Source organism: Mobula birostris, chromosome 8 (genome assembly GCF_030028105.1).
Source record: "Mobula birostris isolate sMobBir1 chromosome 8, sMobBir1.hap1, whole genome shotgun sequence".
In the NCBI taxonomy this organism is placed as follows: domain Eukaryota; kingdom Metazoa; phylum Chordata; class Chondrichthyes; order Myliobatiformes; family Myliobatidae; genus Mobula; species Mobula birostris.
The window spans coordinates 110151147-110175138 of NC_092377.1; the positions used below are offsets into that span (position 1 = coordinate 110151147).

The following is a 23992-nucleotide window of genomic DNA, read 5'->3' on the forward strand; positions in this document are numbered from 1 at the left end:
CTTTTATTCTTACAGAATCAGAATCAGGTTTCATATCACTGGCATATGTCATGAAATTTGTTGTTCCTTTGTTGTGAAATTGTTTGTTGTACTCAAGTCTGTGCAGGCATTTTCACTGAATTAAATGATTGCATTTAGCAGTGATAAGCTTTGTGTGGATTTGACTAGAGACAAATCTACATGAAATATCAAAATTCAGATTGTACAATGTTTGCTTCATTGTTCTGAAGGTCCTTGTTGTTCATGCAGTCTATTATTTTCTTCTTGGCTGTCATTAGCTCTTGAAGAAGCAGGTTGGTCAGTTGCAGGAAGAATTAAAAAGAAATGAATCAAGGTGGTCTTTTGCACACAATTACCTTCGGAGTCAGATTGACACGTTGACCAAAGAAAACTTCGAACTACGGGATGAGTTAAAGGCAGTAGAATGCCATCAGCTGGAGCCTGTGATCAGAAATGAGCCGGCCATCCTTACCAGCAGCAAGTCTGAAACACCGGTATGAGATCTGCTCAATTTGGACCATGTTAACAAGTTGCAGGTTACACTATAATTTCAAGTATTCACCATAATTAATTTTAGTTAAAGAGAGAACAGAATTTATACTTATATAATACTTCCCTCAGCTTCATGATATTATCACCAATGATGTATATCAGTGGTATAATGTAAGGTACAATGCAGATCATAATACAGAGGAGCAGAATTTGGCCATTCAGACCACTGAGTCTGCTCCACCATTAAATCATGCACCAAGGCCCAATAAAATATAAAATTAATACATTAATAACCAGAATATCTGGTCTTATGACATAAGAAGAACTTTCAGTCTGATTATAAGGAATTGCTCAAAAGCAGGTCAACAAAGCCAAATGAATACATCTATCTATATTCTGATATAGGAGTCTTTTACATTCTTTCACCCTGTAATGACTTCTCCTTCATGTCCAAGCTTTCCGCAGTTGTGTTTCTACAGTACTCCTTAGCTACTCCATATGTTAACAAGCTCCATTATCTAATCATTCTCAGAGGAACGGTGTTAATTACTGACCTCTTCATATGTTTAATCCTGTATTTTGGATTCCCAAAGTGAAAATATTTTTGACAGGAAGTTCAAATGCACAGCATGTGTTTTTTAGTGTAGTACAATAAAAAATGAATTTTCTATGAATGAATGGGTCATTTACATAGAATATAGAACATGTACACAGTACAAGCCATTCAGCCCTCAATGTTATGCCAACATTTTATCCTACCCTAAGGTCAATCTCACCCTTCCCTCTTACATAGTCGACCATTTTTCTATCATCCATATGCCTCATATCAACCTAGTTTACATTGTCCTCACAAATGTCAAGGTCCCCCTCACTGGTAAGTACTTAAGCAAAGTATATATTAAGGTCCTCTCCTACCTCCTCCAACTCGAGGCATACATTTCCTATTCTATTCATGACTGGTCCTAGCCTCACTCTAGTCAACCTCCTATTCTTCACATATCTGTAGAATGCCTTGGAGTTTTCCTTAACCTTACTTGCCAACGCTCTTTCTAGCTCTCCTAAGTCCATTCTTCAGCTCTTCCCAGGCTACTTGTAATTCTCTCTAGCGCTGTCTGATCCATGCTTCTCAAATCTTAAGTAAACTTCTTTCTTGCTTATGAAAAGATGTCCTCCATCTCTTGTCATCTATGGTTCCTTCACCCTACCATTCTTGTCCTGCCTTGGTGGGACAAACCTATTCAGAACCCCAATGCAAGTGCTCCCTCAACAACCTCGGCACGTCTGTTGTGCATTTCCCTGAGTACGTTTGTTCCCAAGTTATGCTCCCAGGTTCCTGCCTAATAGCATCATTATCTGCCCTCCTCCAATTAAATACTTTCCCAATACCGTCTTCTCCTATCTTTCTCCAAGGCTATTATAAAGGTCAGGGAGTTGTGGTCACTGTCTCTGAAATGCTCAACTAACGAGAGATCTGTTACCTGATCTCGTCCTGTCATTAGGCTAGGGTTAAGTAGTTAGGTTGCTGGGCAGTACGGTTCATTGGGCTGCAATCGGTGGCAACGAATTCCACCAATTCACCACCTTCTGGCTGAAGAAGTTCACCCTTCTAAAGGGACATCCTTCTATTCTGAGGCTGCCTTTCAGTTGTACACGCCCGTACTGTAGAAAGCAACCTCTCAACTTAGGCCTTTCAATATTTGATAGGTTTCAATGAGATCTCCCCTCGTTTTTCTAAAGTCCAGTGAGTACAGGCCCAGAGCCATCAAATGCTCCTCATACATTAATAATTTTACGCTTGGGATCACCTTTTGAACATATTCTTGACCCTTTCCAAAGTCAGCACATCCTTTCTTAGATAGGGGACCCAAACTGCTCACAATACTCCAAGTGCAGTCTGACCAATGCCTTATAAAGCCTCAGCATTACATCATTGCTCTTATATTCTAGTTCTCTTGAACATTGCATTTGCCTTCCTTACACCGGCTCAATCTGCAAGTTAACCTTTAGGGAAACTTGCGTGAATACTGCCAATACTTTGCACTTCTGAGTTCTGAATGTAATCTCCATTTTAAAAAAGTCTATACTTTTATTCCTTCTACCAAAGAGCATGACCATGCACTATATTCCATCTGATACCTGTTTGCCCATTCTCTTAATTTATCTGAGTCCTTTTGTAGATCCCTTGCTTCCTCAGCACTACCTGCCCCATCAGCTATCTTTGTATTGTCCACAAGCTTGGCCACAAAGCTGCAAATTCTGTCATCCAAATCATTGACATATAAGATGAAAAGCAGCAGTCCCTACACTGCCCCTGCAGAACACCACTAGTCACCGACAGCCAACCATGGTGAGCTAACAGCCAATACAGTGTTCAGTCCTCCATATTGACATCTTTTTCAGTATAAACTGGTCTAACATTCATCCGTCAAGTTTTGCTTCCTTGTAAAAGTTATTTTCAGTCTATTTGTTATTTGCAAATAACCACAGAATTAGGTGGAATATTCAATTTTATTATTAATTCCACTATATGAATTTTGATAGATTTAAGGATATTTATAGCATTTAATTAAGACTGAGATTGATGTTGCCACAGAACCACAAAGTGAATGCAACACAGCAATCAGCTAGTTGATCATTGAAGTTCATACCAACACTATATAACAGCAATCCTGCCGGTCCCATTGCCTCCTCTACCGGGCCTAATTTCAGACGATAACCACTCCTCGACCTAATTTCCTGAATCTTTCCAGCAAATTTCCATATAGAAACCACTAATTAAATGAGTGACTTGTGCTTTAAGCAATGTTTAATGGTGAAATACATTTTATTGTAATAAATCACCTTCCATAACATTCAGGTGTTCAATGCCATGATCAGAAGTACATCACAAACAGCTCAGTGGAGCCATAGAAGCCGTAGTTCAACTCCAAATGGAAGAAGAGTGCCTCTCGAAAGGAGTCAGACCCCAGTGAACACTGAACCGAAGGTACTATGCATTTCTTTTCTGGTCCCACTAATTTTTACTTACTCAGTGGAGAATCCAAAACAGTGCATTACTCAAGTTCATAATGTAACAATTCAAGTTTATGGTCATTCAGCTGTACACATGTATACCACCAAACTAAACAATATTCCTCCAGACCAATGGGCACGACTCACTACATAATACATAAACTACCATTACCACAAATAAATTATCAAATAATTTTAATTATTAAAAAAGGACACCAAGAAGGAAACCGCTTTAACTGGGACACCATGGTGGTTGCAGGAAGCAGGCATAAGAATCTTTAGAAGCGTGGTTCTCTTCTGATAACTCCGTAAACAAACATTGAAATTGACTCCATCTATGAATCCCTAAGACCCAAAGCAACAGGAGCCAATAGAATTCAAAGGCTAATTGAAGGGGTAGCATCTCTGGACCGAGGCAAGTGAATGGGGGGAGTTATATAAACGTGAGCACTCCCAGAGAGAAACACCAACAACCACACACTGAGGATGTTATCTCGACTGCTGATGAAATATCTGCAAGCTAATTGCCAAGCTAGCTGAACACTGCAACATCAAACACCTAAATTCTCCACCAGGCATGGTATAGAGTCACCTGTACCTCCACCAACCTGGTCTATTGCACTTTGTGCTCATAATGTGCCCTTCTCTACATTAGCGAAAGTGTAGACCAAACAAGCATTTTGTGGAACACCTGCGCTCTGACCCAAATGGCCATCTTAAGCTTCCCATTGCATGTGATTTCATCTTCCCTTTCCCATAGCCACAACAATCTGTCTGGCCTCGGCTTCCTCCACTGCCACAAACTTGAAGAACAACACCTCATACACAAAATGATATGCCTCCCTTCTGCCCCTCAGTGGAGTCCAAAACTAGAGGGTGTGACAATATCCTGAGTTATTCATTATGGACTGTGCCTTTAAAAAGAGAGAGCAAGAGAGAGAGAATGTGCAGCTGTACAGCACAAACAGCTTGTTACAGAGAGAGAGAGAGAGAGAGAGAGAGGCAAAGATTGCTCACAGTTTGTTTGGGATTTATGCAAGGACACTGCCAGCTTCTGAGTTCCTACACACAGAGTGAGAGAGTGAGAGAGTGAGAGAGTGAGAGAGAGAGAGAGAGAGAGAGAGAGAGAGAGAGAGAGAGAGAGAGAGAGAGAGAGAGAGAGAGAGAGAGAGAGAGAGAGAGAGAGAGAGAGAGAGAGAGAGAGAGAGAGAGAGAGAGAGAGAGAGAGAGAGAGAGAGAGAGAGAGAGAGAGAGAGAGAGAGAGAGAGAAACGAACAGCTCACGAGTCAGCATGGTAACCAAGGGCGGTGTTATGTGATGGACAGCTGGTGTTCAGCATGTAGAGATAAATACAAAGTCAGCTGGTTGTTACACACACATGGTTTTGGACACTGGATGACCTTTGTTGTGCCCACAGAAGGGTGGGTTTTTGTGGATCAATCGGAATCGATCAGTGGTTCTCGCAGTGTGTAAAGGGGTGACCAGTGGGAAGTTATCAGTGTGCCCAACCCTTGTCTGGGTTGATAGCTTTACCACTGAAGACGGTACCCTTTGGTGTGGTCACATTCAGTGACTTTAAAGGATGCAGAAGGACACGCAAACGTACTAAGGTGTGGTGAAATTATCACTGCCTTTCAGGTGCCCATGAGTGTGGGACTGAGAATCGATTAGGAGGAATCGATCTATGATTATTAGTGCGTGAAAGAGTGACCCTGTGGAGTCTACCAGTGTGTCTAACCCTTGCCTGGATTGGTAGATTATCACTTGAAGACTGCACTCTTAAATTGGTCAAGTTTGACTTGGAAGTTTCAGAGGACAATGGGAAGAATCGATGGTATCAGCTTACATGGACAACAAATCTCTCTCTCTCTCTCTCTCTCTCTCCCCTCAATTCTACTCAACTCAATAACATGAACTGAACTGACTTTGTTTACCTGTAAGACTGTATCAGTTACCACCTAAGCTTGAAGTTTGGGTTTATATTTCCACTCCTATATATGCATAAACTCTGCTAACCTGTTGGATTTATCTAGATTTATATTACTGTATTGCTAGTTACTAATAAAAACAGCAAAAACAGACTCCAAGTGTGTTCCATTTCAGCTGGTTCTTTAACCCATTATGGGGTAAGTAACAAGGACAAGGATTTAGAGTGAGAGGGGAAAGATCTAAGAAGTTCTTCACACAAAGGTGGTGAGAATGGGCCAAACTGCCAGAGACAGGTTCAATAGTATCGTTTACAAAACATTTGAAAATATGGTGGCTCAGGGCACAGAGGGATATAGGTCGAATGCAGGAAATAGGGTCCAGCGAGAGGTAGGGGGGAGAGTTATGATTAGCATGGACTCATTGGAAAGGGGCCTACATGTGTGCTGTATTACTCTATGACTCTGTGACTACACAATTTCTATATCCCTCCATTCATACTTATATAAGAGTTTTTTAAATATCTCTACCATATTTGCCTACACCTCCGGCAGCACATTCCAGGCACCCACAACGCTGTGTGTAAAAAAAACTCTGCCCTGAACATCCCCCTTGAACTTATCCCCTCTCACTCTAAATAGATATCCTTTGATATTAGATAGTTCGACCCAGGGGATAAACGATACCGATTATCTGTGCCTCTCGTAATTTAATAAACTTCTATCAGGTATCCCTCAGCTGCTACAGAAAACAAACCAAGTTTGTCCAATTTCTCCGTATTGTACATGCTCTTTAATCCAGGGAGCATCCTGGTGAACCTTTTCTGCACCCTCTCCAAAGCCTCCATATCCTTCCTATAATGATGTGGCCAAGAATTGCATACAATATTCCAGACACAGTCTAACCAGAGCTTTATAAATCTGCAATATAACTTCCTGACTCTCAAACTCAATACCTTAACTAATCAAGACAAATGTGCCATATGCCCTCTTCACCACCCTACTAGCCAGGGCAGCTACTTTCAGGACTCAATGCTTAAGATTTATTTATCACATGTATATTGAAACCATACAGTGAGATGCGTCATTTGTGTAAATAACCAACGTAGCTGAAGGATGTGTTGGGGCAGGACACAACAAAGCAGAATGTAACAAGCAACAAAGCAACAACAGTGAAGCAAGCTCTGTCCTTCCTCCTCTCCACCCATCCACCCACACACACACACGTACATACACAGTCCTCTAACCCCAGGACAGGCCAGCTTGTTTGGCCTCATTCCTTCAGTGTTCACTGGGCCTCATCTTCCAAACTTCCGATCGACCCTTGGGCTTCGATCTGGACTTCCAACTTACCTTTGGGCTTTGATCTTTTTGCAATGACCCAGGACTTGGAGATGACAGGGAATGAGAACCCTGGATGAGGGCCCGACTTCCAGACCTCGAAGACGCACTTGCTGGAGATGAGACCACAAAAACAAAGCTGCAAGCTCCAGTGTTGCCAATGATGGACCCCCGACCATTCTCAACAGTCTGCCGGCCACAACATTCAACCATGCCTGTGCTGTTGGCTTTCAAACATAGAGTGCAGGCTTAGACTCCAGCCTATCCCTCCAATTCCCCCACATTTCTCTGTCCCTAAACCCTAACCTGACTCTTAGCCAGGAGCGTATCTGCGGAAATAACGCCTGTGGCAAGCACTGAAACTGTGCCCCTGTCCAAACATCTGACACCCATCTTTTAGATAACTTTACCATAATATCAGCTCAAAAATAAAAGTCAAGCTTGTTAATCTTTTAATTAACAAATTATGGCACTACATGAAAATTATAACTGCACCTTCCTTGCTTTCACTGATGCGAATTGGTCTATGATGTGATCAAAGTCAGTTTTTTCAGTTTCTTCTCTTTCTCCACTCAGCAGAGCAAGATCACAGAGTCTGCCTTGACCCCTGGAAGCTCTCAAATACGAAAGTATTAGTTTTAACTTGCTGAATGATCTCTCACAGCTGGCGATGGAAACTGCGATGGTTAGCATTATCTGAATAGCAATGTGAAGACTGGGGAAGACGTTCTCATCTCCATACTGAACAATAAATTCAAGAAGTTCTTCAGCTCTTGATATTTTCATGTGGACCCGCCTTGATTAGCAACATTCTGCAATCCAAAATTTCTTCATGTAGCTGCTGTCCATCAGCATCAGAGCTGTACAATTCGCCCAAAAATGTTCTCACTTCTCTTTAGGTTGTTACTGTCGACACCATAACACAGACCCTCAACATTGAGAAGGAACCCAAACTTGGCGTCAGTGTCGTGCAAATGAGCGAACCTTTCGTCCATTTCTCTGTGAAGACGGTCGAGTGTTCCCTTCATGACTCTTTCCATTTCCTCCTTAGCTGTTAACCCAGCGTCTCTCAAGTTCTCATCAGCCATTCATTTCTTTCGTCTCTGACGTCTTTCAACTTCAATATTCCATTCTTGACAGAGACCGACTCCTTCTTCGAGTGACTCACTGACCAACACTTCTCTTTTATCATAAAAATGATCTCAGAGGGCTTTCAAATCCAGGGCAGCATCATGGAAGTTCATGCTAGGATCCTGTAGCCTCTTTTGAATACGGTCAATGTGAATGAGTACTTTGTTCCAAAATCCTAGCAAGATCAGAAAATTGCAACTCAACATGCGGCTGTACAGCTGCCTTGCATCACTTTTTGTTTCACTGGTCTCGTTTTCATTGTCTATCATATCTTGGAGAACTTGAAGTATCTCTTCAAGGTACTTGTTGATGGGCTTCACTGCTTCTGTCCTTGCACTCCACCTGGTTTCGGACTCCGACTTAACAACCACAGGCAAGGCGTTTTTGAGTTTTTCCCAGCGCTGTGTTGAACGAGAGAAAAACACGTAGAGAGCTTCAATGGTTCCAAAAAGCGTGACCATCATTGTATCCTGCTTGGCTGCATGTCCACCCACCAAGTTGAGTGAGTGATTGTTGCAATTCACAAACACTGCCAGGTTGTTTTTCTCACTTATTCTTTGATGAACACCACTTCTGTGTCCAGCCATCACAGCAGCGTTGTTATAGCACTGTGACCGACAATCTTGTAGCTCCATTTTGTCCTTCTCTAGCTGTTTCAAGGTGTCTTCAACTAAGCTCTCAGCATCCTTCTGGCTTATCTGGATAAAACCAAGGAAGGACTCTCTAACATGGACTGTTTTCCTCTCAAAATCAACTGCCACATACCTCACTACTTCTGACATCTGCTCACGGTGCCTGATCAGGAGTTGGGTCGAACATGAGACCATAGTACTTGGCTTTACAAATGCTTCTCAGTAAACTCTGGCGAACAGTGGATGCCATCATGTGGATGAATTCGTTCTGGACACCCGGTGAAAGATAAGACGTGGCTCCAGGATGACTTTCCAAATGAGTGAGATGTTCTTTTATGACAGGGTCAAAGGTGGCCAGTATTTTCAGTAAGCCAAGGAAATTTCCCACATTGGAGTCATCATCTGGCTGAAGTGACTCTCTGTGTCCTCGCAAAGTCAGGTTCTGAGTCACAAGGAATTTTATGCAGCGAAGGATTCTTGTCAAGATATAATGCCACTTCTGCTTTTCCTTCTCAATCTGTGACTGAAATACCGCGTCAATAACTCCTCTGTTTCAGCTAAATTTCTTTCCATTTCTTTGCACTGTGTGAAGCATTCCCGATGATTCTAGGCATTTTCATGAACACAAATCCTTTCAGGTGCTTTCCACTGGTTGAATCCACTTTCCTGCTCCAATGAGGATTGATGGTCTGACCGGGAATAGAGAAGACAACAGATACAAAATGTAGACTTTTTAGAAGGGGAATAGACCAGCCATGAGTGAGTCACTTCCTCAGCACGACCATTTCCCAATTTCCTCTTGAACCAAGTTTTGTTCTTGAGCGGTTATTTGTTGGTAGGAAAGGCCCCTCACTGTTCTGGAAATATTTAGAACCCAGCTTTATTATTTCTGTTCTCAACACATCAGGCAGAATTGCTTTTCCAGTATCCTTGTCGAACTTCAGAAGTCCAATGTCATGCTGTTCAATCACTTCTGGTATGACTGTTTGAGGCTCTTTGACACCATCCAGTTCACCAGGTTCAGTGTCGTCAGGTTCAATCTCGTCAGGTAAAATCTCGTCAATAAACTCAACATCACCACCACCACCACCATTGCCTTCCCCTCCTGTCATGTCCATGTTCTCTGTGGCAGCCTCACTCTTAATCTCGTCATACTCTGATTTATCTGACTTGACCTCCTCCTCGGCTTGTGACGCATTTGTACTCGATCCACCTTCGGATTCGAACAAACTTGTAGCAGGTGCAGGCGACTCCATGGAACATGTCGAACTACTTGTTCTGGGCTTTTCAAAAAAGGGCATGAAGAACTTGCTCGACTTCTTGGCTTCCTCCACCTCCAACTTTCATCTCTTCCATCCTTCAGCTCCACTTTCCTTCTTCTTAGTGAAGAAACATTTCATCGTCTTCCTACACAATGCTCTGAAATAAGGCCATCCCAGTGCTTCTCACCCATGATAACCAAAGACAGATCATATATCTGAAGAAAATTCTTTTTTCACTATCTGAGGATGGCTTGTCTGACTTTAGTAGAAACTGCTCAGTGGCGCCCCCCTTCAACTGGTGCCCAGGGCACGTGCCATACCTTAGATATGCCACTGCTCTTAGCACCTTTCTCTGTCCCCAAATAGTGTAGCGGTCAGCATCAGAGTTTGGAGTTCAATTCCAAGCCTTCTGTGACAAGTTGGTATGTCCTTCCCATGAGCGCGTGGGTTTCCTCCAGATGCTCCAGTTTCCGACCACATTCCTAAAGCATACATGTTAGTAGGTTAATTGGTCATCATAAATACTGCTGTGATTACGCTGGTGTTTAATCGGTGGGTTGCTGGGTGGTGCAGCTCGTTGGGCCGGAAGGGCCTGATCCAGGCTGTGGATCTACATAAGTACATAAATAAATAAAGCATCCCTATGAATCTAATAAAATCTTTAAAAAATTATTAAAAATAATTAAGCCTGAGGTGTGCCTTCAATGGACACCACAGCTCAGCGCCATCTTTTCTACAATGGGATTGTCTGAAATAGATAATAAACACAACTAAGGTCAAGTGAAAATTGCTGTTTCTTTGATAAGGAACTGAACATAGGTTGCATGTATCGTAGATTTCAGAAAGTATGGTGAAAAGGGCTGAAATTCAGAAAAGACAAATGCAAGAAATCCAAGGCAGGCCTCCTATCCGTTTAAGAAGCAGAAGTGCAACGCCAACTGGATGGAAGACGCCCCTCCAGGAGAGACCAACAACTGATCAAGCACTTTCAAAACCACCCAGTGTGCTTTTTAATGAGGTAAACATGGTGCGTTTGCCACAGAAATCGATGTTAATGGTGTTTGTGAATTGGGAAGTGGTTTCAGAGTAATTTGGAGGATTGCAGAAGTGAAATACACAACTGAATTAGAAAAGCATTGAAGATCAGGAGATCAAGGATAGTTGACCAGAAGGTGCGGATGGAGGACTAGATAGTTGAGGGGTTAGGAAGTACAGTGGATAGTGAATAAGGTAACAAGTGATCAGAGTAAGTTATGAAGATAAAAAGATGATGGTAAGAGCTTGTGTATGAGGGAAGCACAAATGGGTGAATTGTAATGGAGAGCTGAATAGTTGCTATTGAATACTGAGAGCGAAGACACTGCAGGAATTTTTATATGCTAGTTGATAACATACTTAGGGAACAACAGCCATTTTGGCATCAAACACCTGACAAATTCAGACACACTCCTTAATTTAAAGTGCTCTTAAAATCTGAGTCACAAGTCCACATTGAAATAATTAATAGAATTACAATACCTGGCAGGAAGTGGGTTAGTGCCCAGCTCTCTTTTCACTTCTATTAGAACGGAGGCAGGTTAGATTCATCTTAAATTACAGGCTAGAATTATTATAACTCTCTTATAAAGCAATGTACTTGTATTGGTTGCTTGCTACAATTAACAGGAAGAAAGATCTTGGAGGTTATATAGGTGAAAAGGTGATAAGTTAAAAGGCACAGGCTGATAAGGAAAGCCTGGTTTTAGCATGTAATTTTGGACCACATTGATTTCTATAATTTCAGCTTATCTGAAGAATCAATGAAGATTTTTTTGAAATGCGTGTTCCAGTTTCTTCCCACACCTCAAAAGCTTTCAGATTGGCAGGTTAGGTCACTGTAAGTTTTCCCCTAGCGTGTAGTGATGAGGATGTCACAAGTGCGGAGCATGGGTGGACCCAAATGCAAGACACAAACAGGTTTTGTAGCATTATCAATAAATAGAGTTTATTACTTGTTACTAGGAAAGCAGGGAAGCAAGAATCGTTAGGAGGGAGATCAAGGAGTGAGCAAAACAGTAGCAGAAATAAGCGTGGCTAGACTCAGACTTGGACTTGGACTTGGAACTCGGAACATCAGAGCCTGGACTTGGAATTTGGAACATCAGAGCCTGGACTTTTCTTTGCCGGGGCTCCTCCTTGGACACTGGACATAGAGGCGGGACTCTTCTTTTAAACACAGGATGCAGAATACAGAGACAGGATTCCCCAACTCAGTTGAAAACACGAAGAGACAGTTCCCCACTCAGGATAGCAGCAAACGGCCGGACTTACTCAGCGGAGACGAAGATATGAAGAGACGGTACCACAGTTCATACCTTGACACAAAATGGCTCCAAGTAGTGGCAAGCCCTTGACATGGCCCAGGAACTACAGGCAGCAGCTCTAGTCTCACTCCGGCAGGTTAACTTGATGGACCCGCTCTGGCGAGGTAGCTTAGTGGCTCGATCAGGTGTGGTAACTTAACAGGCTGGCTCTGGCGATGTAACTTGGCTTGTTCCGGCAGGGTGACTTGCTTGCCGTTGCTTCGGTGATGTCCGATGACCATCTAGCGCCGAGTAGCTGTAAACCCGACACTAAATACTGCTCGTTCAGCTGAGACTCAAGAGCCCAAGAAACACGGGGAAACAATGAATTAAGGAAAACAAAGAGTCAACGGTCCTGATTGTGACACAAAGTAAATTTAGAGGGACCAGGCAATAACCTGGTATGGCCCTTGTGGCTACGGGGGTCAGGGGGTATGGAGGGAAGGCTGGGGCGGTGTTCTGAGTTGGATGATCAGCCATGATCATAATAAATGGTGGTGCAGGCTCGAGGGGCCGAATGGCCTACTCCTGCACCTATTTTCTATGTTTCTAACCGATCAGGACCGTGACAGAGGAAAGTTTCAGTTGACTGGAATGTGGGGAGAATTAAATTGGCTGAAGTAGCATTGGGTGCTTGATGGTCGGTATGGACTCAGTGGCTTAGAAAGGTGTCACACGGAGGTGGCTAGGAACGGACCCAAGTGCAAGACACAGACACTGAAGTACTAGGGACAGGACTAGGATACAGGGTGAGGGCAAGGACATGGACATGAAAACCGGGAACCTGGAACAGGACTGCACAAGAGAGCTAGGAGCCCGGGCTTAGACTCCGAGCCAGAGACTGGACAAGGACCCAGTACCTGGGTCTTGCCTCTGGCTCGGACCCCAGAACTAGGCAAGGATGAGGCCTGGCTGGCAGGCAGGACGAGGCTGGAGTCTTGGAGATTTGAGGCGAGGCTTGGCAGGAAGCAGGAGGCTGGAGACTTGAGGCTTGAGGCTAGAGACTAGAGACCCGAGGTGAGGCTTGAGGCTAGGCAGGAGGCTGGAGTCTTCAGGCTTGAGGCTAGGCAGGAGGCTGGAGTCTTCAGGCTTGAGGCTAGGCAGGAGGCTGGAGTCTTCAGGCTTGAGGCTAGGCAGGAGGCTGGAGTCTTCAGGCTTGAGGCTAGGCAGGAGGCTGGAGTCTTCAGGCTTGAGGCTAGGCAGGAGGCTGGAGTCTTCAGGCTTGAGGCTAGGCAGGAGGCTGGAGTCTTCAGGCTTGAGGCTAGGCAGGAGGCTGGAGTCTTCAGGCTTGAGGCTAGGCAGGAGGCTGGAGTCTTCAGGCTTGAGGCTAGGCAGGAGGCTGGAGTCTTCAGGCTTGAGGCTAGGCAGGAGGCTGGAGTCTTCAGGCTTGAGGCTAGGCAGGAGGCTGGAGTCTTCAGGCTTGAGGCTAGGCAGGAGGCTGGAGTCTTCAGGCTTGAGGCTAGGCAGGAGGCTGGAGTCTTCAGGCTTGAGGCTAGGCAGGAGGCTGGAGTCTTCAGGCTTGAGGCTAGGCAGGAGGCTGGAGGCCAGGCTAGGCAGGAGGCTGGAGACTTGACTGGAGGCCGGAGGCTAGAGGCTCCTCCTGGACAGAGCGCGGATCACCAACCGACGGAGGCAGGGAACAGGAAGGGACAGAACCAACCGTAGGTGACGGCAATACGGCCTGGCTAACCCGATGGAAAGAAGGGACAGGAAGGCACAGAACCAACTGCAGGTAACGCCAAGACGGCCTGGCTTACCTGGGCAGAGGCAAGGGACAGGAAGGGAGTTAGGTACAGGGTGGCTCCAGGACAAGACTGCAGGCGAGACGAAGTGAGAGTTACCAGTAAGACAAGGCAAGGCTTCGGGCAATGCAAGGCGAGATGAGAACTTTAGGTGAGGCAAGAGTTACCGGCAAGGCTTCAGGTGAGGAAACAGAAGGCAGAGGAAGGGATACAAGGAGCAAAGACAAGAATAATCCAGCAGCCACGCCCTGGTCTCTGAAGGTATTTATGCAGCCAGTCCCAGCAAGCATCAGCTGCCTTAATTAGAGCTCAACAAGACAGAAACAGGGTAGACAGGAAAACCTGGATCAAGGGTCGATGGACCGGACCGTGAACTGGAATACGGACTTCACGGACCGGACCATGACATAAGGAGGTGACAAGGAATCAGAAGTTGTAGAATTCTTGTGGATAGAGTTAAGAAACTGCAAGGGGTAAAAAGGCCCTGATGGGTTTATATACAGGCTTCCAAACAGTAGCCAGGGTGTGGGGTACAAATTAAATGGGAGCGAGAAAAGGCATGTAGATAGGGCAATGTTATGATAGTCATGGGGGGTGGATTGGGTAAATCATGTTGGTGCTTGATCCCAAGAGAGGTAATTTGTAGAAAGCTAATGACCACCTGGACTGGATGGAGATCACTCCAGGATTCTGTAAGATGTAGCTGAGAAGATTGCAGAGTCATTAGTTGTGATCTTTCAAGAATCACTAGATTCTGGAATAGTTCTGGATGACAGGAAAATTGCACTGTTTAAGAAGGGAGAGGGTGAGAAGAAAGGAAATTATACACCAGTTAGCCTGACTTCAGTGGTTTGCATGATGTTGGAGTCTATTATTAAGGATAATGTTTCTCAGTACTCGGATGCACATGATAGACTAGGCCAAAGTCGGCATGGTTTCTTTAAAGGGGAAATTTTGCCTGACAAATCTGTTGGAATTCCTTGAGGAACTGACAGGCAGGATAGACAAAAAATTATCAGTGGACATTGTTTATTTGGATTTTCAGAGGTCTTTGACAAGGTCCTGCACATGAAGCTGCTAAGCAAGATAAGAGCCCATGATATTACAGGAATGATACTGGCATGAATAGAAAGGAAGCAAAGAATGGGATTAAAGTGACATTTTTTGATTGGCTGCTGGCAACTAGTGATGTTTCACAGGGGTCAGTGTTGGGATTGCTTCTTTTCATGTTATGTGTCAATGACTTGGATTATGAAATTGATAGCTTTGTTGTTAAGTTTGTGGATTTACAAAGATAGGTGAAGGGTCAGGTAGTGTTGAGGAAGCAGAGCGTTTGTAGGACAGATCAGGAGAATCGGCAAAGGGGTGGCAGATGCAATTCAGTAGCAGGAATAAAGACATAGACTATTTTCTAATTCAGGAGAGAACTCAGAAATCAGAGGTGTAAAGTGGCCTTGTGTAGAATTCCCTAAGAGTTAACTTGCAGATTGAGTCAGTGGTAGGGAAGGCAAAAGCAATGTTAGCATTCATTTTGAGAGGACTAGAATATAAAAACAAGGATGTAATGCTGAGGCTTTATAAGGTGTTGGGCAAACTGCACGTGGAGTATTATGAGCAGTTTTGGGCCCCTTATCTAAGAAAAGATGTGCTGACATTGGAAAGGGTGCAGAGGAGGTTCATGAGTATGATCCTGGGAATGAAAGGATAAATGTATGAAGAGTGTTTGATGGCTCTGGGCCTGTACTCACTGGAGTTTAGGAGAATGAGAGGGTATCTCATTGAAACATATTGAATGGCCTAACGGACATGGGGAGGATGTTTCCTATAGTTGGGGGAGCCTAGGACCAAAGGGCACAACCTCTGGAGTGGCATGATAGCATAGAGGCAGCATGGTAATGTAGTGGTTAGTGTGACACCATTACAGCAGCGTGACCAGGATTCAATTCCTGTCACTGTCTGTATGTTCTCCCCATGACTACATAGGCTTTCTCCGAGTGCTCTGGCTTCCTCCCACATTCCAAAGACTTTCTGGTTAGTAGGTTAATTGGTTATACGGTGTAGTTGGGCAGCACAGGCTCATTGGGCTGGAAGGGCCTGTTACTGGCTGGACCTCTAAATAAGTCTGAATGAGGCAGATTGAGCTGACATTGTTATACACAGACAGCAGCTGCAATCGATTTCTGGAGAAAGGTAACAAGTCAATAAGTGTTGTAGAGAGAAGAAAATGTATTAAGACCATGCGCAGGGCAAAATGGTAGAAAAGAAGCTACTTCCAATGTAGAATGTCTTTATTGCATGACACCCTTGCACTTTAAATCACATTAGACTGATCTGTTTTAGAGTATTCAACAACCCATATCAAATCACCAAAAGGCACAAGAGGGAAAGTTATCTACGCCACGCTTGAATCAAAGTGTGTTCCAAAGAAATACTGCTGGACTTGCAAGGGGTAAGATTTTTGATTTCATTTTGATTTTAATTTGATGAACCCTTCATTTTATTTTGATATTAATTTGGCTTTAAGAATATTGCCCAGGGACCTGCTTTGGATCAGACATGTTTTCATTGAATGGTTGAGCAGATCAAGTGGGCTAATGTGCCTCTTTTTTCTTCACACTATAGCAGAGCAGTGCAGTCTAAGTGAGTCATGGTGCTCATGAGTAGGAGGTGCGCCCTGCCAGTAGTGGAAGGAATGAGGGTTCAGGGTGGTGGAAGGGTTAACTGAATAAGCAGGAGGCTTCGTCCGGCATTGTTGAGTGTTCAAACTGTTCAAGTCAGAGTATCCCATCACGTTCTTGACCTGTGCTTTGTGGACAGGATCTGGAGATGAGAGTAGGTGCGTCATCTGCCATAGGGGATCTCAGCTCTGAGTGCATGCAGGTGTGAGAGCTTCGTTTCCTAACGAATCGTAAATTGAATTAAACATTCAGTAATCATTTTGAACTTCCTGCTTCTGACTTCATAATGAAAAGAGGGTCAATATGGAATAGCTGAAGCTTGTTGTCCAGTGATATGGAGTTGGGATGATTGACTCTTTTCAGAAGTGTGATTCCAAAAATTAGAGGGCATGGGTTTAAGGTGAGAGCTAGGGGTTTTAAAGAAGTTTTGAGGGCATGTGATTTTTCAGAGAGTGGTTGACATCTGGAATGCCTTGCTAGAAAAGGTAGTGGAATCAGATGCAATCATTCCGTTGAGAGACACTTAGACAGGTACTTAGGTGGTCAAGGCGTAGAAGGATGTGGAGCTGTTCATGGGTATCATGGGATTAATGTAGATGGCAAATTAGAAGAGGTTAGGGTGAGAAATAAGTGGAATGTGAAAAAGGAGAATTTCACATGGGGTTTTCAGCTGTACAATCTCAATGACAGATACTTTATACTTTATACTTTATTGTCGCTAAACAATTGATACTAGAATGTACAATCATCACACCGATATTTGATTCTGCACTTCCCGCTCCCTGGATTACAAATTGATAGTAAATATTAAAAATTCAAATTATAAATCATAAATAGAAAATAGAAAAATGGAAAATAAGGTAGTGCAAAAAAACCGAGAGGCAGGTCCGGATATTTGGAGGGTACAGCCCAGATCCAGGTCAGGATCCGTTCAGCAGTCTTATCACAGTTGGAAAGAAGCTGTTCCCAAATCTGGCCGTATGAGTCTTCAAGCTCCTGAGCCTTCTCCCGGAGGGAAGAGGGACGAAAAGTGTGTTGGCTTGGGGGGGTCGTGTCCTTGATTATCCTGGCAGCACTGCTCAGACAGCGTGCGGTGTAAAGTGAGTCCAAGGATGGAAAATTGGTTTATGTGATGTGCTGCACTGTGTTCACGATCTTCTGCAGCTTCTTCTGGTTTTGGACAGGACAACTTCCATACCAGGTTATGATACAACCTAGAAGAATGCTTTCTATGGTGCATCTATAAAAATTAGTGAGGGTTTTAGGGGACAGGCCAAATTTCTTTAGTTTTCTCAGGAAGTAAAGGTGCTGGTGGGCCTTCTTGGCAGTGGACTCTGCTTGGTTGGACCAAGTCAGGTCATTTGTGATATTGACCCCGAGGAACTTAAAGCTTTTGACCTGTTCCACTTGGGCACCACCGATGTAAATTGGGTCGTGCGGTTCGCTACTCCTTCTGAAGTCAACAACCAATTCCTTCGTCTTGCTGACATTGAGGGATAGGTTATTGTCTTCACACCATGCCACCAGGCATGCTCCAGTAAAGCCAAGCACCACCTCTTCTATGCAAGTAATAAGCCCTGTGAAGGAATGCACTCATTCAGTAGGAATACTGAATAGCCTTGAGATTTACAGTGTGAAAATGAACAATATACAGGCAATATGAATTACACTGGAAGTGAACAGAAAATTACTTTAAAAAAAATGGACACTGGATTGGCTGTTTCAGCCATTCCATGAGTTTGAATGATTTTTAAAAGATGCTAAACTGAAGCCTTTAGACACCCAACTAAGAACTTATGCTGGAGAAAGGATTATTCCTGTGGGAATGACATCCGTAATAGTGAAATACGTACAACAACCAACAAGCCACATTGGGTGTGTATATGGTAAAAGCAGGAGGGCCAGCATTTTGGGGACATGATTGGGTGAGACAACTACAACTTGAATGGAGATCCATATATTCCCTGTGACAAGGTCAACTGAAAATGAATTAAGGAAGGTACTGGTTTATTCCAAAGTAGCGTTCAAGGATGACATTGATAAACTCAAACATATCAAAGGTAAAATAGTGTTAAATGAAAATGCCACAACCAAGTTTTACAAAGCCTGTCCAGCTCCTTATACCATCCATGATAAAGTAGCCAGTGAGCGAGATTATGTGGAGGCTGAAAGAATTCTTTCCAAGGTTGAGTGCAGCCCATGGGCAATGCCAGTGGTCCTAGTAGCCAAGTAGTCTGTTAGGATCTATGGTGATTTTAAGGTCACTATCAACCCGGTACTGAAAGTAGATGAATGCTATCTGCCCAGGATAGAGAATATATTTGCTACACACACATAAAGAACTAGAGGAACTCAGCAGGTCAGGCAAAATCTAGAAAATAAAACCTTTCCAGAGGGAAACACTCCAGCAAAGTGGACTTAGCTGAGGCCTAACTACAGATGGAGTTAGAAGTCGTCCACTGATTAGGTTCACTGTAGTATGTAAATTCTTCCTTCAATCACTGTATATAGATTGATCAGTGATCTATCAGTCTCTGTCCTCAAGAACATTAAACTGATCAACTGATATTACCTTGAATGTGTAATTGTTGCTCCAAGTCAGCCTATGCAAGAAAAGGAAGAGCACATTACCCATCCAAGCCCAGGGGTGAAGGAATTAACCCCACACACACATTGATGCAAAAAGCATTTTTTTTAACATTTATTCGTTTGTGGGATATGGGCATCGCCAGCTCAGCCAGCATTTATTGCCCATCCCTAGTTGCCCCTGAGAAAGTGGTGATAAGCCGCCTTCTTGAACTCCTGCAGACCCTGAGGCATAGATACATGCACAGTGCTGTTAGGGGGTGGGGGAATTCCATGATTTTGACCCAGTGACAATGACCCAGTTTCCAAGTCAGGATGGTGAGTGACTTGCAGGGGGATTTCCAAGTGGTCTTCCAGATATCTGTTGTTCTCGTCCTTCTAGATGATAGTGGTCATTGGTCTGGAAGGTGCTGCCTGAAGAACTTTGGTGTGTTGTTGCAGTGCATCTTGTAGATATTACACACTGCTGCAAATGTTCGTCAATGGTGGAGGGATTGGATGCTCATGGAAGGGCTACCAATCAAGTGGGCTGCCTTGTACTGGATGGTGTCAAACTTCTTGAGTATTGATGGAGCTGCACTCATCCAGGCAAGTGGTGAGTTTTCCATTACACTCCTGACCCGAGCCTTGTAGATGGTGAACAGGCTTTGGGGAATCAGGAGGTGAGTTACATACTACAGGATTCCTAGCCTTTGACCTGCCTCGGTGTTTATATAGCCCGACCAGTTCAGCTTCCTGTCAATGGTAACCCCCAGGAAGTTGATAGTAGGGGATTCAGAGATGGTGATGCCACTGAATGTCAAGGGATGATAGTTAGAGCCTTTCTTGTTGGAGATAGTCATTGCCTGGCACTATTGCGGCTGAAATGTTACTTACCACTTGTCAGCCCAAGCCTGGATATTGTCCAGGTCCTGCTGCATTTGGGTATGAACTGCTTCACTATCTGAGGAGTCATGAATGGTGCAGAACATTGTGCAGTCATCTGCGAACATCCCCACTTCTGACCTTGTAAGGAAGGAAGATCATTGATGAAGCAGCTAAAAATGGTTGGTCCTAGGACACTTCATGCAAAGCACAAAAGGGTCAAAGATTTCGGTTTATCATTGACAGCTTAAGTTGTTGTGTTCCTTTTGATACTCAGCTTTAAGAACCTGAATTTCTTAGTGCATTATTTGTATACTGTTAATGCCTTTTTCTCATTTTTAGGCGTTCCCTCTTCCAATTCAGGTAGTTCGGAGGATAATCTGTGTAAACATTTGCAAACAACAGAACACATGCCTAGATCCCAAAGTTATACTACTAAACAACAGGTAATTGAAATAAACCGATCCCTAAAGCTCCGCTGGTCGTCAATAGGTGCGGGAGCATACAAAACAAAATAAATTGGTTATTAAAACATTGTGCTTGTGAAGCATGTACTGAAATATGAAATCAAGAACAAGTTTATCAGTCGATGCCTGAGGTACGTGTGTATAATACACTTCCTGTACCTAATAAAGTGGCCACTGAGAAGACCATTAACGGTCTTCTGCTGCTGTAGCTTACCTGCTTCAAGGTTCGACATGTTGCTCATTCAGGGATGCTTTTCTGCACACTATTGTTGTAACCCATGGTTATTTGAGTAACTGTCAGCTTGAACCAGTCCAGCCATTCTCCTCTGGCCTTGTTTGAAAACAAGGCGTTTTCGCCCTCAGAACTGCCCCTCACTGGATGTTTTGTTGTTCTTCACACCATTCTCTGTAAACTTTGGAGACTGTTGTGCATGAAGATCCCAGGAGATCAACAGTTTCTGAGATGCTTAAACCATCTCTTCTGGCCCCAATAAGCATTCCACAGTCAGATTCACTTAGATCACATTTCTTCCCCATTCTGGTGTTTGCCCTGAGGAGCAATGAATATCTTGAGCATGTCTACATGCTTTTATGCATTGAGTTGCTGCCATATGATTAGTCTAATAAAGTGGCCAATAATTCTATATATGTATGTTATATACAAACGTATATAATATTACTATACATATATTAACCCGGAGTTGTGGCAGTAATTTTTATAGATGCACATTCTGCAGCATATTGTTCCAACACCAAAATGTCTTGTTGGAATCAACATCCTCCCAAATTCTCATCATTTTGTTATCATTGAAATAGAAGACATAACATTTCAATTCAGCATTAAGTTCCTTCTGTGCCAGACTGATATCTCATCTGGTAACTTTTTAAGATTATGCTGGTAATCAAAAACGTTTTCAGAATCATTTGTGGTATTGTTTGTCTAATAACCACAGGACATTGAAATTAATCAACATATAAATTTTCACAACAGAGCATTGCTGTCTTAATGGGGCTTTTAGTGGGAATTGTCTGATTAATTAACTTGAAATTGTTAACACTATTGCAGGGAACAAAGGCTTTAATCAAGAGTACAGTTGAAACACCATCCAGACTGCAAGAAAGGCCTCCTTCAGGCCGCAGAAGTCGTAGTACAACCCCAAGTGGTAGGAAGACTCCTCTGGATGGTAAACAAATAGGCTTTGACATTGAACAGAAGGTTCGTACTTTGATGTTGATATTTAGAAACATAGAAACATAGAAAGCCTACAGCACAATACAGACCCTTCAGCCCACAAAGCTGTGCCAAACATGTCCTTACCTGAGAAATTACCTAGGGTTACCCATAGCCCTCTATTTTTCTGAGCTCCATATACCTGTCCCGGAGTTGCTTAAAAGACCCTATCATATCTGCCTCCACCACCGTCACTGGCAGCCCATTCCACACACTCACCACTCTCCGCGTAAAAACTTACCTCTAATACCTCCTCTGTACCTACTTCCGAGCACCTTAAAACAGTGCTCTCTTGTGCTAACCATTTCAGCCCTGGGAAAAAGCCTCTGACTATCCACATGATCAATGCCTCTCATCATCTTATACACCTCTATCAGGTCACCTCTCATCCCCTGTCGCTCCAAGGAAAAAAGGCCGAGTTCACTCAATCTATTCTCATAAGGCATGCTCCCTAATCCAGGCAACATCCTTGTAAATCTCCTCTGCACCCTTTCTATGGTTTCCACATCCTTCCTATAGTGAGGCGTCCAGAACTGAGCACAGTACTCCAAGTAGGGTCTGACCAGGGTCCTATGTAGCTGCAACATTACCTCTCGGCTCTGAAACTCAATCCCATGGTTGATGAAGGATTGATTGATGCTTTTTTAACCACAGAGTCAACCTACGCAGCAGCCTTGAGTGTCCTATGGACTCAGACCCCAAGATCCCTCTGATCCTCCACACTGCCAAGAGTCTTACCATTAATACTATATTTTGTCATTATATTTGTCCTACCAAAATGCACCACCTCACACTTATCTGGGTTGAACTCCAACTGCCACTTCTCAGTCCAGTTTTGCATCCTATCAATGTCCCGCTGTAACCTCTGACAGCCCTCCATACGATCCACAGCACCTCCAGCCTTCGTGTCATCAGCAAATTTACTAACCCATCCCTCCACTTCCTCATCCAGATCATTTATAAAAATCACAAAGAGTAGGTGTCCCAGAACAGATCCCTGAAGCTCACCACTGGTCACCGGCCTCCATGCAGAATATGACCCGTCTACAACCACTCTTTGCCTTCTGTGGGCAAGCCTGTTCTGGATTAACAAAGCAATGTCCCCTTGGATCCCATGCCTCCTTACTTTCTCAATAAGCCTGGCATGGGGTATCTTGTCAAATGCCTTGCTGAAATCCATATACACTACATCTACTGCTCTTCCTTCATCAATGTGTTCAGTCACATCCTCAAAAAATTCAATCAGGTGATTATTTGATGCTGATAAGCATAACAGAACTATTGAATAAACATTGACTCAAAAGTCCACGTTGTGTTACGATGAACCATTACTTAGCATCATGGTATTGTTTCAACATAGAAGGAGGTGATTAAATCCATCAATGCTATGCTGGTTTCTAGTCAAACTATCTTGTTAGTCCCATTTTTTTCTCCTATTTCCTGCAAGTTATTTGCCCTCGGGTAAATACTAAAGTAAAATTATAGCCATGTCCAGGTCGTTTCACTGGAAATTCAGCCAGGGGTTTCTGAGGCCCCCATGTGCTCCTTACTAGAATAGAAGGACATCCCTTTAAAACAGGGAAGTGAAGGAATATTTTTATCCAGAAGGTGGTGAATCTGCCAAATTTATTGCTACAGACAGCTGTGGAGGCCAACTGATTGGGTATTTAAAGTGGAGGTTGATATATTCTTGATTAGTGAGGGTGTCAAAAGTTATGGGGAGGAGGCAGGAGAATGGGGTTGAGAGGAACAATGCATTAACCATGATGAAATGGCAGAACAGACTTGATGGGCTGAATGGCCTAATTCTGCTCCTGCCTTGTGGTCTTATGATCTCCTGACTCAATTTCTATGTTAGAGATCCATGGAATATTATCATATCCTGCATATCGTCCTGTTTTGGAGTATTATAATGCACCTTGGAGCACTGTATTTGTAAAGACCATTGCTGAGACTCCCTGGATCACGTGGGCTTCCCAACACAGTACTGGACTGGGGCATCTGCCAGTACATTGTGGCCCTCTGATGGTAAGCAGTCCTGGGGCTACGGGATGAACCAGCAGTGAATGCCACTCTTGAGAACCCTCCTCCTTCTCTGCCCCCAGCATTTCACTAAAATAACCCCAAACTCATCCATGAATCTGTCTCCCCACCTTCCCTCTAAACTCTCTTGGTTTCCTAATTTCTACACCCCTACTTACTTGCTTCCAACAATGCTGGTTTCTCAGCATCACCCCAACATCTATGAATGCTAGTTTCCTAACTTTCCCCACTTCAGTGTAGAGGT

At 43.6% G+C, this 23992-nt stretch overlaps 1 protein-coding gene across 9 annotated transcripts in view; it reads left to right on the forward strand.

Moving 5' to 3' along the window:
- Nucleotides 1-23992, forward strand: part of LOC140201598 (uncharacterized) — a 119126-nt gene that overhangs the window by 84097 nt on the left and 11037 nt on the right. For 6 of the 9 annotated variants that reach the window (XM_072265962.1, XM_072265963.1, XM_072265955.1 and 3 more), the window contains 6 exons: nucleotides 279-494; nucleotides 3350-3478; nucleotides 10631-10822; nucleotides 16220-16328; nucleotides 20350-20453; nucleotides 21541-21690. In XM_072265962.1, the coding sequence (XP_072122063.1) occupies nucleotides 279-494; nucleotides 3350-3478; nucleotides 10631-10822; nucleotides 16220-16328; nucleotides 20350-20453; nucleotides 21541-21690 (900 nt within the window). The remainder of the gene's footprint in view (nucleotides 1-278; nucleotides 495-3349; nucleotides 3479-10630; nucleotides 10823-16219; nucleotides 16329-20349; nucleotides 20454-21540; nucleotides 21691-23992) is intronic. The other 3 variants (XM_072265958.1, XM_072265957.1, XM_072265961.1) reach the window with 3 other exon arrangements.